Source organism: Thamnophis elegans, chromosome 8, assembly GCF_009769535.1.
Source record: "Thamnophis elegans isolate rThaEle1 chromosome 8, rThaEle1.pri, whole genome shotgun sequence".
Classification (NCBI taxonomy): domain Eukaryota; kingdom Metazoa; phylum Chordata; class Lepidosauria; order Squamata; family Colubridae; genus Thamnophis; species Thamnophis elegans.
In genome coordinates this window covers 23853771-23869334 of record NC_045548.1, presented here as the reverse complement: position 1 = coordinate 23869334, position 15564 = coordinate 23853771, and the positions used below count along the sequence as shown (strand labels likewise).

Here is a 15564-nt window from a genome sequence, read left to right as displayed (position 1 = left end):
CACCGTAGGACGGTGCCTCCCACTCCCACCTCTCGCAACTGTCGCAGAAGGATACCATGGTTGATGGTATCGAAGGCCGCTGAGAGGTCAAGAAGCACTAGGATAGAGGAGTGACCCCTATCCCTGGCTCGCCAGAGATCATCGATCAGCGCGACCAAAGCAGTTTCCGTGCTGTAACCAGGCCTGAAACCCGACTGAAAGGAATCCAGATAATCAGTTTCATCCAAGGTACTATAGCTAATCTGGAAAATAATAAGAAAAGTAACAATGTTGTCATAAGATCTACTTTTCTCGATGACCAAAAACTTGTAGAGTCCCACCTCTACTGTGAAGTCATGCAGACCTAAATAGGTTGCCTGCCTTTCTGAGAATGAGATCATGGCCTTATTAAAACCATTAGCATCAGTTTTGCTTTTCTATTTAAAATATATTTCTATATTATTCCTGGTACAGTTCTCCAAATATTATATTACTAAAGGAAAGTAGGACATAAGAACCCATACAAAACGTTATTTTGACAAGGATAACCTATTAACTTCAGATATTACATATTTGTTTAAAGGAATATAGGATTCGGTCTTGGGCATGTAGTAGGAATAAAGAAGCAATTAATGGGGAGTTCACAGATATGATACCATGATCTTGAGAAAGAAGGAAGTATGAGAAAGAAGCTAAAAAATACCCTACATTGATTTTGTTTAGTATACATGGGACAGAGAAAAATTTGAATCGGCTTTCAAATCAAGAAGCAAGCACGATGGTAATTTCAGGAATAGAATAATAAAATATTGAAGAACTTTAACAACAGAAATAAATCAAAATAATAAAAAAATATCAGTAACTATGAATCAACTCACCTTCACCAATTCAATGTAGCTACAATTGAAAATCCATTGGCATGGATACAAGACACAGGATCATAGGATAACTGTACTGAAAGATGCTAGTGGCTAATTGCAAACCAGACAGATTTTGTTGCTATTTCCCCAAAAGGTCCCCTGTAGTTTAGTGTCTGAATATTTAAAGGATTGCCTTTCGTATTACAAAATCGTCCAGTTGTTGAGATCTGCAGGGAAGCCTTTTTGAAAATCATCCCTATGTCAAAATATACTTAATGTTGCACCTGAAAGGGGGGGGGGCTTCTCCTACTGTCCTAAGTCACAGGTGTCAAACTCGGGGCGTCATGTTGCCATCAATGATGTTGTACAACATTTTTCCCCTTCACGGAGCTGGGGTGGGCGTGGCCTGCATGCGATGCATCCGGCCCGTGGGCTGCCAGTTTGACACCCCTGTTAAATCTAAGTTATGGAATGCAGTTCCCCATGAGTTAAATTTGGCTCCCTCTCCCTCTGTGTTTAGAAAATCTATATAGTCATTTCTCTTTTACCAGATTTATCATTATTAGATTATTTTAGTATTTTACTTTATAATTCATTTTAATCAGTATTTTAATTATTTCTATTGTGTTTTTGCTTTAACGTTTGCTAACCATCTTGCTTTAAAATATAGAGCATAATCTAATAAAACCTAGTCAGTTGCCATCTGACTTGCTATCTATCCATCCACTCATGTGCCTTACAATGGATCCTTCAAGATCTAAACATTTAATACACCATTTGAGTTTATAATAATTGCTGGGTGTACCTGAACTTAAGGGGAGCCATAACTAATAGTAGATCAGATGTTCAGAGAGTAGCTTCTTTGGGGCGAGTTGGAAGAAATTCATCTGAAACTCAGCTACTGCAAGTTAATGGCTGAGTTCACACATTGCACTAAGGCAATGTGTGAATGTCTTATTTAATCTTATAGAAGGAGTCACGGTGGACAGTGTGACATGGGATGTTAAGCAACAAAGCATGTTATAAATCACAATGACTAGCTTCACCATCATCCTAAAACAGAACCCAAAGAACCACACTTCAATAGGGTTCACACATTAATTAACTCATTGTCTAGTTTCTTTTGTTTTCACTTAGCATTCATCAATCTCAATACTAAATTAGATGGATTAATTAGTTGACTCAAGATGGCAAGATCCTGACACCAGCATGAATTCCCAGCAAATAGTTGGACCAGTTCCATCAAATCCCAGAAAAAAATGGAAAACAACCAATGCTAATGTTGGGTTTAAAAATGTGTAATCTCCCATCAGAAAGTTTCTATTTCTGTAGAGAAATGTAGCCTTAAATCCAGATGCAAATATATGAACAACAAGAGATATGTATGGCAAACAACTTCACATAAATAAATTCTAGGCTCCCCCCCCCCACTTCTTCAGTATCAAAATGAATGTTATCTTTCACTCTATTTAATTCTATAGAAGAACAAGTGGCATAAATAATTCATTTATTTTAAGGGACGTGGTAATGTTTTGGCAAAACATGTCCATGGCACAGTGAGTACAATTGTGCATTTGCTCTCTTTCCTCAAAGTTCTTAGTTCTCTGGTGCACTTGTCATATAATGCAATCCCAAATTCTGGGCACACTGTTTAACAAATGGACTTTGACACAGATTTTTTAAATTTGTGGGTGGGCTGTAAGGGTGGGATAAAGAAAGGCTGTCCTGACCTCTTTACAGTCTCAGCATTCATGTGCTTTTAAAATATGGGATGTATGGTATTACAGCACACAGTTTTCATTTATGCATTAACAATTAGCTTCATCCCTTGAAAAAAGAGTTTTGAATAAATAAGATGCAAGAATGTGACAATTCAAAACGTTCTTTGGGACCTTTTAACAGGCTCTTTTAGCTTGCTGCTGAAAGACACAGCTTTTGTCTTTTTGTCAAAATGGAGCAGTCTTGTTTGAGTGCTGATTAGGGTGTGATTGCCACTTGTTTTTATATGGCCACATAATTGGAACTGTAAGGAATTAGGTGTATTGTCCCACTGCAGACATTTGAACAGTCAAAAATCTAAAGAGCAAGTGACACACAGACTTAAAGATTACGTTTCTCCAGTTTGGGGTTGAAGTTATAACTAACTCTTGCTGGAATTATGGGACCTGACATCCTGTATCATAGCAATGGAAAGTTTCTTAAGTTATATAAGGTGTTGCAACAGAGGGAAATGATAATGAGAAATAATTTTATTATTAATAAACACATCTGACTGAAAGCCAAATGGAAAAATAATCAAGCAAAATGTGGACTCAGTCTCTTTTTCTGATTCTAAATATATACTTCAAAATATAGTCCCTTTATTCAACTAAGAGCCTTTTGTTGATCTAAAAAGAAAAAGCTAAGCAGAGATTCAAATGATAGTATGCTTGAAAGTTATATGGTGCTTTTCAGCGTCCTACTTTGTGGCAACTTTGCCATTCTCTGAATGCATAATAGCCAGTTTTAAAAAGGCAGAGCAATTGTATCAGCATATTTCATTTAGTAACAAATTCCTGTTGTAATTTCATTGGCTCCAGTCTATTATTTTTACAATGAAAGTATGTATCCCTTTCAAAATTAATATTTGTTTTGACATCAAACCTTTTGATTCCATCCTCCAGTTAAAACAAGGATGATAGATTGTAAAGAGTAGATTTTTCCGCAATAAAGGTTGGAAGTCATACATTGCTTGACTGCAGGAAACCCATCCCTGCTGTCCATGCAGATGATCAATATGGAAAAAAATAACTTCAGACACACAGCTCCTTTATCCCAATGATTAAAGGCATGGAGGTTGAGAGGTGTGCCATGCACTTATCCTAAGCATGGAATAGGAGTAGCCTACACAACCTAGTACAGGTAGTCCTCGACTTATCACCACAACTGAGACCAGAATTTCTGTTGTTAAGCAAGGCAGTAAAGTGAGTCATACCCAATTTTACAATCTGTTTGCCATGGGTGTTAAGCAAGTGTAGGGTCCCCCACTGACTTTGCTTGTAGGAAGCTGCCTGGGAAGGTTGCAAGTGACAATCACATGACCCCAAGTTGTTGCAACTGTCAAATGTATGTCAATTGCCTGAATTTTGATCACATGACAGTTTTAGGTGTGAGTAATGGTTGTAAGTCACTTTTCCCAGGGCTGTAGTAACTTTGAATAATCACTAAATGAATGGTTGCAAGTCAAGGAATCCTTGTGTGGTAGTTCCTCTCAATCAGAGAATAATGCCCCTGCTTGCACTCTTGCTCCAAAATAACTGGGAAATATTGACCTTGGCTCAGTTGTGATGAAGCTGTGTAATGATGATCTATTCCTTTTCAAATCACACCGCAGGGGCTGGGTGGAGGTTCCACCACAAAACTGCGGTAGACAAAAGCGCGCTCGACGAAAGCGCGTACGTGACGTCATCACAGCGCGACGAAAACATCGCACTGTGAGCGGTAAATTTAAAATTAAAGCGAAAACCTTACCCTAACCCCCCCAAACCTAACCCTAAACCTAACCCTTAACCTAACCCTAAACCTAACCCTTAACCTAACGCTAAACCTAACGCTAACCCTTAACCTAACGCTAAACCTAACCCTAACGCTTAACGTAACCCTAAACCTAACCCTAACCCTTAACCTAACCCTAACCCTAAACCTAAACCTAACCCTTACCTTTATGTGAATCGGCTTGCTTTAATTTAATTTTAATTTCAATTTAATTTATTTTTAATTTTTTTCGTCGCACTGCTGATGACGTCAGGTACGCGCTTTCGTCGAGGGTGGTTTTGTCTACCGCGGTTTTGACGGGTCACGCTGGGTGGAAGCACAAGCATACTCATCACTTTGTTGTTCCCAGAGCAACATTATTCCACCTGTTCCTTCCAGCTTTGAGTCACAACTCTGCTAGGCAAGTGCAGAATTGTTCCTTCTGGCTCCCATCTCAATTCTGTGCTGGAAAACTCCTCCCTAGCAGGTGGCCGTGACTGAGATTCCGGATGCTTGGAATAATCAATTTCCCTGTAGTGTTCACTGCATTTAAGACCAAGCCAAAAGGAAAGATCTCCTTTTGTGTGGCTGCATTTGCTAACCAATTTACAAAGGCAAACCAAGGTTGGACCTCTTTCCCCCCACATTCCTGTAGGAGTAATCTGCTGGAAGCAATATGGCAATAAATTCATTGGTAGATATGGCCAGAGCCTAAAGTTGGCATAACTCCTAATTTTCTAGCACTCATTTCCTTGCTGTTCACTTTGTAGCCAGCTGTTCCAAATGGGTCAGATTTCTCCTGTCCAAGAACTTAAAGGATCACTTGCAAAGTATCTGCAAAATAAGCCTGGGAATCATGTATGGCAACAAGGCTCCAGTGGTAAATCAGCATTGGCACAAACTTTACAAAGTACAAACTTCTGTGGCACCTTTTCCATTTCTCAATTCACTGGAAGCAACACTTACTGTAGGGCAGGGGTGAAATCCTCCCGGTTCAGCTCGGTTCAGCTGTACCGGTAGGAATGATTATCCCTGGTTCTGGGAACCGGTAGTAAAAAAAATCTTCCAAGGAAGCTGTGAGCAGAGCGATTGTCAGAAGCTTCCCCCCCCGCCCCCCAGGCACTTTTTAAAGTATTTTTATCCTGCCTATTTGCTTGAACCAGCAGGAAAAAAATGCTTTAAAAAGTGAAAAAATAGTTGGCCACACCCACCCAGTTGCATGACCCCACCATCACCAGTGGGCAAAATTTTTAGATTTCACCACTTCTATGGGTTTTTTTGAAGGCATCTGGTTGGCTGCTGAACAAAGCAGGACACTTGCTTGCCTAATTCAATTCAGTTCCTATTCATATTGCTAATTTTCCTTGACATCTACCACATGTGTAGTTTTTTTTTTCAGCTGATAGGTTCAAAATAACAAAGAAGCAAACACAATACAATAATGGAAAGAAATGGGGGGGAGGTCAATAAATTTTAAGGGAGAATTGGTATAAAATGTTTTACAGGTGATATATAACTCCATCAATAATTACCAAAGCAAACAAATCATATAACAATATATGTTGGAAGTGCCACCAAAAAAAAAAAACATTTTATCATACAGTATATGATAGTCATATTTAAAAAAATCCTCAAAATACTGAAAAAATATAACAAAATATTCAGAAAATTCTAAAAAGAAAATTTGAATTGAAACCATTAATGTTTTTTCTGATATAATTCCAGAAAATATAAATTAAAAAAATACAATTCATTAAGATACCCGCTGACATCTACAATTTGCCATAACATAGGAAACTGACATATCTGTATTATAGAAATCTAACCAAATTTAAGCAAAAGTGCACATCACACAGGAAGGCAATATGATTTCTAGTAAAACAATTATGAGACCAATCCAAAATAACTAATTAAAGGACCTAAACAGAAACTAGCAATATCCTTCAAAATTTAATGCTAAGTCATGGAAACAAATAAAAAGAGAAATGTTCCCTAATTTTTTTTCTATAGTGTTTTTTATCCATGCTTTATCACTAGGGGTTTCTTTTTTCATTCCAGTATAGGTAGCCCTCAACTTACAACCATAATTGAGCCCCAAATCTCTGTTGCTAAGTGAGACAGTTGAATTTTGCCCCATTTTATGACTTTTCTTGCCACAGTTGTTAAGTAAGTGTTTCTCAACCTTGGCGACTTTAAGTCCTGTGGACTTCAATTCCCAGAATTCCCCAGCCAGCAATTCTGGGAATTGAAGTCCACAGGATTTAAAGTCGCCAAGGTTGAGAAACACTGTGTTAAGTGAACCATTGCAGTTGTTAAGTTAGTAACATGGTTGTTAAGTGAATCCAGCTTCCCCATTGACTTTGCTTGTCAGAAGGTCGCAAAAGATGATCACATGACTCTGGGATATTGCAATCGTCATAAATATGAACTAATTGCCGAGCAATCATGCTGTCATATGAAAAACAATCATAAATCATCACTTTTTTCAGTGCCACTGTAATTTTGAACAGTCACTAAATGGATGGTTGTAAGTGGAGGACAACCTGTTTTAAATCCCCATCTTTCTAAAAATCTAAAAGCTTAAACAAAAAAATGGGGAGGTGGGATGCATGGATGCATGTATTATAGTGCAGATAGTACACTCTATTCTCTCCCTACTTTGTCTAGTTTTGCACCAAGCTTAGGCGAGCAATGAATGAATGATCCTTTTTGTCAGCCTTCACTACCAATGAATGCCTGGGTAGGCTTGTGCAGTTGGTAACATTGTTGAAAGTGGTTTACTGCATCTTCTTCTGGATTATTTTTCGACCTCTTACTAAGGACTAAGAGAAAGTGATTGGTCCAATCACCCAACTAGCTTTCATGCCTAAGGGAGCATTAAAACTGCCTTTAACCATTAGCCGAAACTGCCTTTAATTCAGACTGCTGAATTACACCATCTCAATGTTAAGGACAAGTATGTGGCCACCTACTAGTATCTAGATCAGTGTTTCTCAACCTTGGCAACTTGAAGATGTCCGGGACTTCAACTCCCAGAATTCCCCAGCCAGCAAATGCTGGCTGGGGAATTCTGGGAGTTGAAGTCCGGACATCTTCAAGTTGCCAAGGTTGAGAAACACTGAACTAGAGGAAGGGCTGGGCAAATGCCAGGGACTCTGAACACTCTGAACATGTAGAAAGCTGAGCCCCTAGCTCTTAGAGAGAGACAGAAAGAGAGAGGGCGGGGAGAGGGGAGAAAGAAAGATAAATTAATGAGAGAAAGAGAGAGAGGAAGAAGGACATGAGAGAGAGAGAGAGAGAGAGAGATGAGTGAGGGAATTAGAGAGGCAAAGATGATGAGAGTGGGAGACAGAAAGAGAGAGAGAGAGAGATAGGGAGAAAGAAAGAGAAAGTGGTCAGAGAAAGAGAGGGAGAGAGAGATAGGGAGAAAGAAAGAAATTGATGAGAGAGAGGGGGGAGAAAGACATGAGAGAGAGATATGAGTGAGGGAATTAGAGAGGCAAAAGTGATGAGAGAAAGAGAGAGACAGAAAGAGAGGGAGAGAGAGATAGAGAGAAAGAAAGAGAAATTGATGAGAGAGGGAGAGAGGGAGAAAGACATGAGAGAGAGATGAGTGAGGGGATTAGAGAGGCAAAAGTGATGAGAGAGAGACAGAAAGAGAGAGATAGGGAGAAAGAAAGAGAAAGTGATGAGAGAAAGAGAGGGGGGAGAGAAGGGGGGAGAGATGAGTGAGAGGGAATTAGAGAAGCAAAAGTGATGAGAGAGAGAGAGAGAAAGAGAGAGGGAGAAAGAGATGAGAGAGAAACAGAAAGAAAGAAAAGAGACAGAGAGGATTCACACGGCCACAGGCGCGTCCGGAGCAAAGGCTGATCAGGGGCAGCGCCAGTTGCTACCGCTGCTCCCTTCCTCCCCCCCCCTCCCCAACTTCTGTGAAGTTGCCGAGTGAGCAAAGCTGGGCGGCTGAATCACGGCCCGGGAGCCAATGAAAACGTTCATTGGAGGTCGCCGCTCTGCATTCATCCGCCGAAAGGCTTGAAATACGGGAGGCAGAAGGGGAAGCAGCGGAGGCGACGGCAAAGCACCACCACAGCCATGAGGGAGATCGTGCACATCCAGGCGGGTCAGTGTGGCAACCAAATTGGAACCAAGGTATGAAGGGGGGAGAAGAGAAACCACCTGGTATTATAAGGCCAAGCGATCCATCCTAGGCAGCCGAGATAGGCAGGGGTGGGCGCGAGTGGGCGATGTCCGGCAATCCCCTAAGGACGACCGCGCCTTCCCTTCCCGTTCTTTTTCAGGTGTACGCCATGGCTTCGAAGCCGCCCCCTTCCTTCCTTCGCCTTTCATACCAAAAAAGGGGACAATGAACCAAAAAAAAAAAAAAGCGATGAGCAAAATTCCTCTTTGGGGAGATTTTTTGCGAGGAGAACATTCTTTAAAACTGCCGGCGAGCCTCCTGGGCGCCGAGAGCGCTGGAAAGAAAACCGCACCCACCCACACTCCAAACGGGAACTAAGTGGAGCCCCCTTCTTTCGCCTTGACCATACAAGGCTTCGGAAAAAGCTGAAACCGGGAGGAAAAAATGCTGAAGCGGCGGGGAAAGAGGGGCGGGGGAGGATAGAGCGATTGAAAGCGGGGGAAAAGGCTGAAGGTTTCAGTAGGAAGCGGGCAGAGGATCTTAAACCCGATTTCTTTTCCTTTTTGCAATTTTTCGGTCCCCCCCCTCTCTCCCCCTCCCTCACACACACACACACACACACACACACACACACACAGACAGACAGACAGACAGACAGACAGACAGAGAGAGTCCGCCCCATGTTGTCCCTGCTGGGTTGTGGCGGGGAGGGGTTGGCCTCAACCATGCCTGGCATTCGGCAGCTGCTGGATCCGACACATGCCTTCGAGGCCGCCTCTGCCTGAGCCGCGGTGGGTGGGAGACAGGCAGGCGGCCGCGCAACGGACCCGGCGGGCTGCTTGAGAACAGCGCCGCCCTAAACCGTCCTTGTCCTCGCAGTTTTGGGAAGTGATCAGTGACGAGCACGGGATTGACCCGGCCGGAGGCTACGCTGGTGACTCAGCTTTGCAGCTGGAGAGGATCAGTGTCTACTACAATGAATCATCCGGTAAGTTGTACGGAGTTTCAGGCATCCCCGCCGTCTCTTTAGGGGAGGAGAAAAATGGGAAGAAAGCAACCAGGTTGCTCAGGCGTTTCCTTTAGAAGAAATACTCCCTGAGCTGGCACACAAAGAGCAGCAGTTCCCCTGGCTTTAATCTGCCCATTCCCAGGCATGGTGGTGAAGAGCTGAGGTGGCGCAGTGGTTAAATGCAGCACTGCAGGCTACTTCAGCTGACTGCTATCTGCAGTTCGGCTGTTCAAATCTCACCAGCTCAGGGTTGACTCAGCCTTCCATCCTTCCGAGGTGGGTAAAATGAGGACCTGGATTGTTGGGGACAATATGCTGACTCTGTAAACCGCTTAGAGAGGGCTGAAAGCCCTATGAAGCGGTATATAAGTCTAACTGCTATTGCTAAGAAATTCTGAGGTCCCAATGAGCCTTTGTGTTTTAGAAACTGCTCCGTGAACTTCACCATACTTTTTAAAAAATCATCTAGTAAAGAAGTTCATATTAGTGCAATATCTATAATAGTAACAGGAAGCAGTATTTAAGTGTGGCACCATCATGAGTGAATTGATTTTAGTTATACCACTTCAGAATGGAAAGTGAGATGTTGCTTATTATTTATAATCAATTGTGAAATGGTATTTTTGTCTTTTAAGCTCTGTTGCCCCATGTGTTTTGGGCCTTTCAATTCATAAGTACAACATACATATATACATAATTTTAAAAATACATACTGTTTCTTGCAGAAATAGGATTACTGGGGGAGACAGAAATGAAACATGGGACAAATAACTTACAATTTTAATAATATGTGCTTTATTTGGCTCTCAATAGTACCTGTCATACATGTCAGCTTTCACCCTAATTCCCAATGTAAAAACAACATCTACTACTTGTGATGCTCCTTTACATTGTTGAGCCATTCTTTTAAGAATGTTCCTAATTTGTAGTGAAAAATCTGTTCCTTTGTCACTCCTTGAACTTCATTACATATGACCCTGAGACGGTCTTTGTGGTCACATCCTTGGACAAATGGTTGCTGATACTGCTGCCTCAAATTTTTGTCCTGCCACATTTACTCAACTCCCTTCTCAACTGTTGCTGAATGCAAGGGTTGAGTGCAAGCCTGATGAAGTAGCAGAAGGCGCATGCATTGGCTGGAAGAGGCTGGGTGCCAGGAGTCACCTGTCCTTGACTTAAATGGGGAAATTACTTAATGAGCTCTCAGTTCTCAGGAACGGGAAATTGCAGTTCCTCTTCCACTGAGTGAGAGACATTTGTGAATGTGGGTGTATGCATATTTACAAGTACAATATGTATAGCTGACTTCTGACATACTGTCTTTTGCCTCCTACAGCATTGGGAGCAGTGGCAGATTAAGGCTCACTGGTGCCCTAAGCACTGACAAATCTTGGTGCCCCCCTCCTGTACAAATATTCATTGAGTTTTTTTTTCTTTCTCAACTTTGTGGTGCCCCCTTGGGCCTGGTGCCCTAAGCATGTGTTTAGTCTGCTTAATAGTTAATACACCACTGATGGGGGATGATGGTATAGAATAGTTGCCCTAAAGCTCTTTCTTGATTAGAGAAAAATTATGAGTGTGAAGTTTGGAAAACCTTAGTAACTAGCAGTGATTTACTAACGTCAAGCCCTAATGTTTTGAGCTATTGTCCCAATCCAAAAGCATGAAATTCTGCCATTCTTTACAAGTGTGAGCATGTTAAGCTTGGTCCTAGATTAATTTCAGATAAGGTTGTAGTCTATTCTCCTCTCCCCTTCCCCCCATCCCCAGGGCTCCTGACATTTCTGGCTGAATGAAACCTCCACTAACTTTCCCCATCTGTTGAAGTATACAAGTTTCATTTGCTTATCCTTACTTTAGCTGATAGCATGATAGATAGGTGTTCTGACCCCCCTCGTCCAACACCAAAGCACGCAGAGCCAAAGATACTTTACAGAATTTATTAACAGAAAGACAGGTCTTTGGCAGCAAACCAGCACAGACAAGCCTTGGCAGCAATCCAGCACAGACAAGCCTTGGCAGCAATCCAGCACAGACAAGCTTGGCAGCAATCCAGCCTGCCAAGCTAACACTACAGTTCTCCAACATTAGTTAATGCGTTGACTCCTGCAAAGGGGGCGTGTGCACAAGCATTCCTTTTATAGTCTTGAGAGGAGCCTAATTACCACCAGCTGAGTGCAATTGCCTTCCGTAACTGCGCAACTGTTCTTGGTGCCTAATAGCTCTCTGGTGCCGGGCATTCAGGAACAATTCCCTTGTCTCCTCCCCACTGCTGAGGTCCGGATCACACTCCCTTGTCTCCTCCCCACTGGTCCAAGGCTCAGACGCCTCCTGGTGGCCAACCAGTCTCTCTGCGCCCTGCCTGTTCGAAGTCGGAACCCTGTCCAGGGTCCTCCAAGTCCTCCAGAATGGACTCATAGGGCCCCTCACTGTCTGGTGGCAGCTCCAACGGCTCCTGCTGGGCCACAACCGATAGGTAAACAAAAGAAGCTCTAATCGCTGTCGGCCATGTTTATAACTGATAACCGATACTGGTTATTCTGATCCACTATACTAGCATGACATACTAACATGAGGCTAATAACAAAGCTATCATTCTCATCCAGACATGGCCAAGGACATGCCTTTGGGAAGCCAAAATCTGAATACAATAGTTGTAATGGTATGTGGAAAAGAGTATGATGATCTGAAACTAAGTAACTCACTCACTCACAAGGACACTCCTGCAGGTGTTGGCCAAGACAGAGACTTCTCAAAACAAAAGAACAATTCATAATTGGACAATGTGTTCCATCAGAAGTGGGGAGAGATCTATATTTTAATATGTGGACTTGCGTGTGAAGCATTAGAGTTGGTTTAGCATTCTTCAGTTCTGAAACCATGTACTCAATAAAGTTTTGCTTTGGGGATTTTGAAGTTCCTGGAAGTGTCTGCTTTTGTTGGGTTCGTTAGACTGTTGACATTGGGACTGTAAAGGCTTGAAATTCTGGTTTTATAAACTGCACCAACTTGGCATTTATATCCATAAATGCTCACTAGATATGGCACCTAAAGGATGGATGTGGGAGTGAACTTTATAGATTTTAAAAATGGTATGGCATACGTGCTTTGGCTGAACTTAAGCAAAAACCTTCTTGCTTAAGGACAATTTCAATAAAGGAGAATAAGACGTTTTCCCAAAGGTAAAGAAATTGATCCCTCTTTTTGAGATCAAATAAAAATTAGATGGTGTGGCAGATATTCAGAAATTCATGTGATAAGATGGGTACTCAGTTTTAATTTAATGTACTTATCATTTCTTTTAGCCCAAACATATGTACCCAGAGCAATTTTGGTGGACTTGGAACCAGGAACCATGGATAGTGTTCGATCTGGCCCTTTTGGACAACTCTTTCGGCCTGATAATTTTATCTTTGGTATGTTGACGATATTCTTTTACAAAAAGGAAACTTTTCAAGGACAATGCTTTAAATACATGCAATGGACAACGCTCATGTATCCTTGCACATTGGCAGCTTTGGTGGGTTCCTCTTGTTTCACATTAACTCCAAATGTAACAAAACTTTATACAGCTAGCCAATACATTTTTCTATAGCGCTGGCGGATTAATCTTGAATTTTTAATAAAAGGTTTTTTAAATTGTGAACTGGAAAACCTATCCATCTCTGCACTAATGGTTTAAATGGAATTCCTGTTTTCTAGTGTCCGTATACCACAATGTACCTGAGTGTAAAATTATATGAAACATTTCTAAGAATGTTTTGGCTATTATTTGGCAGTTACAATTCCCAATATATGATAACACTTCTTGACAATGTTTAAATTTGTCTACATTTTGGAATGGTGACGATTCATCATTACAGATATTTTGAGTCTGTTTCATGACTTAGTAAATTTGACCTTTTTCCTATCATTTCAGGACAAACAGGTGCTGGAAATAACTGGGCCAAAGGACATTATACCGAAGGAGCAGAACTTGTAGATTCAGTGCTTGATATTGTGAGAAAAGAATGTGAACACTGTGATTGTTTGCAAGGATTTCAGCTCACTCATTCTCTTGGAGGAGGAACAGGTTCTGGAATGGGAACACTTCTCATCAGCAAAATTCGAGAGGAATATCCAGATAGGATTATGAATACATTTAGTGTCATGCCATCTCCCAAAGTGTCTGACACTGTGGTAGAACCATATAATGCCACTCTCTCAGTCCATCAGCTGGTTGAAAACACGGATGAAACCTACTGTATTGATAATGAAGCGCTGTATGATATTTGCTTCCGTACTTTGAAGCTTACCACTCCAACATATGGAGATCTCAACCATTTGGTGTCTGCCACAATGAGCGGGGTGACAACATCACTGCGTTTTCCTGGCCAACTAAATGCAGATTTACGCAAGTTGGCAGTAAATATGGTTCCATTCCCACGCTTACACTTCTTTATGCCTGGATTTGCTCCTTTGACTGCCCGAGGCAGCCAGCAGTACAGAGCACTTACAGTTCCAGAGCTCACTCAGCAAATGTTTGATGCCAAAAACATGATGGCAGCTTGTGATCCAAGACATGGACGATATCTGACAGTGGCCACAGTCTTCCGAGGCCCCATGTCCATGAAAGAAGTTGATGAACAGATGCTGGCCATCCAGAACAAGAACAGTAGCTACTTTGTAGAATGGATCCCAAATAATGTCAAAGTGGCTGTTTGTGATATAGCGCCTCGTGGCCTCAAAATGGCCTCTACTTTTATCGGAAACAGCACCGCCATTCAAGAGCTCTTCAAAAGAATTTCAGAGCAGTTCTCGGCCATGTTTAGGAGAAAGGCTTTTCTTCACTGGTTTACTGGTGAAGGTATGGATGAGATGGAATTTACAGAAGCAGAAAGCAACATGAATGATCTAGTTTCTGAGTACCAGCAGTATCAAGAAGCAACAGCAAACGATGGAGAAGAAGCATTTGAAGATGATGAGGAAGAAGTTAATGAATAAGCTTAATACAGTTAATAAAGTTAATTCTCAAGTCTGAAGTGTTTGCTTTAGTACTAATCATTTGCCTGATATTAAGAACATCATAGTGCTTAATTTTCAAAGAATTGATTTAGCCATTTTCTCTAGAATGGATCATGCTTTGCATCAAAAGTAAAGCTAAGGATTCCCCTGATTTATTTACTTGCTCAATGGGGCTGTGAGAGCAAGACTTTAACACACATGTACACGGCCCAAATTCTGCAAAATGAGCATTATCTCTCCCATATTCACTGGGTTGGCTGAAGCAGCAAAATTGAGTCTTGGCCATTTAAAAATAGTGTCATAATTGTAGTTTATAAATTACAGAACTGCCTGTTATAATGGGCTTATGAGTGCACTTCATTTGACTTGGTGTTAGTGCACATAAATAAAAGTTATACTGAAATAAGTAATTGTATCCAGCTCTTTGAAAGAAATGGAGATTTTTTATGAAAGAATATCTCCCCCGCCATCAAACTGAAACAATTTACACTGTAATCCTATGCATGGTTACTTGAAAATAAATATTTCTTACTCTAAATGGGATTTAGGTAAAGGTAAATGTTCCCCCGCACATGAGTGCTAGTCATTTCCAGCTCTAGGGGGAAGTGCTCATCTCTGTTTCTAAGTCAAAGAGCCAGCACTGTCCGAAAATGTCTCCGTGCTCATGTGGTCGGCATGATTAAATGGCAAAGGCACATGGAGCACTGTTACCTTTCCACCAAAGTGGTCCCTATTTTTCTACTTGCATTTTTTACATGCTTTCGAACTGCTAGGATGGCAGAAGCTGGGACAAGTAACGAGAGCTGACTCTGTTATACGGCACTAGGGATTCAAACCATTGAACTGCTGACCTGATCGACAAGCTCAGCATCTTAGCCATCAGCCACCATGTCCCTCAAATGGGATTTATATCCAAGTAAATGTGTTTCAGAATTGCAGTGTTACTATGTCTTTGTTCTTTTGTACCATGTAGACTTGGGAACAAACTCCATTAATTAAAAATAATTTTAAAATATAGTCTTCTGCATATTCCATATTTATAATTAATGCTTCAACATTGG

General features: G+C 41.4%; 1 protein-coding gene across 1 annotated transcript; it reads left to right on the top strand.

Annotated features, from left to right (window-relative positions):
- Positions 1–8372: 8372 nt before the first annotated feature.
- On the top strand, positions 8373–14520 carry TUBB6 (tubulin beta 6 class V). Its single transcript, XM_032223292.1, has 4 exons — positions 8373–8501; positions 9370–9478; positions 12805–12915; positions 13419–14520. Exons 1-4 carry the CDS (start codon positions 8445–8447, stop codon positions 14480–14482), a joined length of 1341 nt encoding a protein of 446 aa, XP_032079183.1. The 5' UTR covers positions 8373–8444; the 3' UTR covers positions 14483–14520.
- Positions 14521–15564: the final 1044 nt, after the last annotated feature.

What these genes read in the sequence shown, in the direction of transcription:
- TUBB6 (XM_032223292.1), top strand. Translation starts at nt 8,445, where the DNA reads ATGAGGGAGATCGTGCACATCCAGGCGGGTCAGTGTGGCAACCAAATT. An exon ending in CTACTACAATGAATCATCCG is followed by an intron (nt 9,479 to 12,804) that starts GTAAGTTGTACG and finishes CATTTCTTTTAG; the next exon opens with CCCAAACATATGTACCCAGA. An exon ending in GCCTGATAATTTTATCTTTG is followed by an intron (nt 12,916 to 13,418) that starts GTATGTTGACGA and finishes CTATCATTTCAG; the next exon opens with GACAAACAGGTGCTGGAAAT.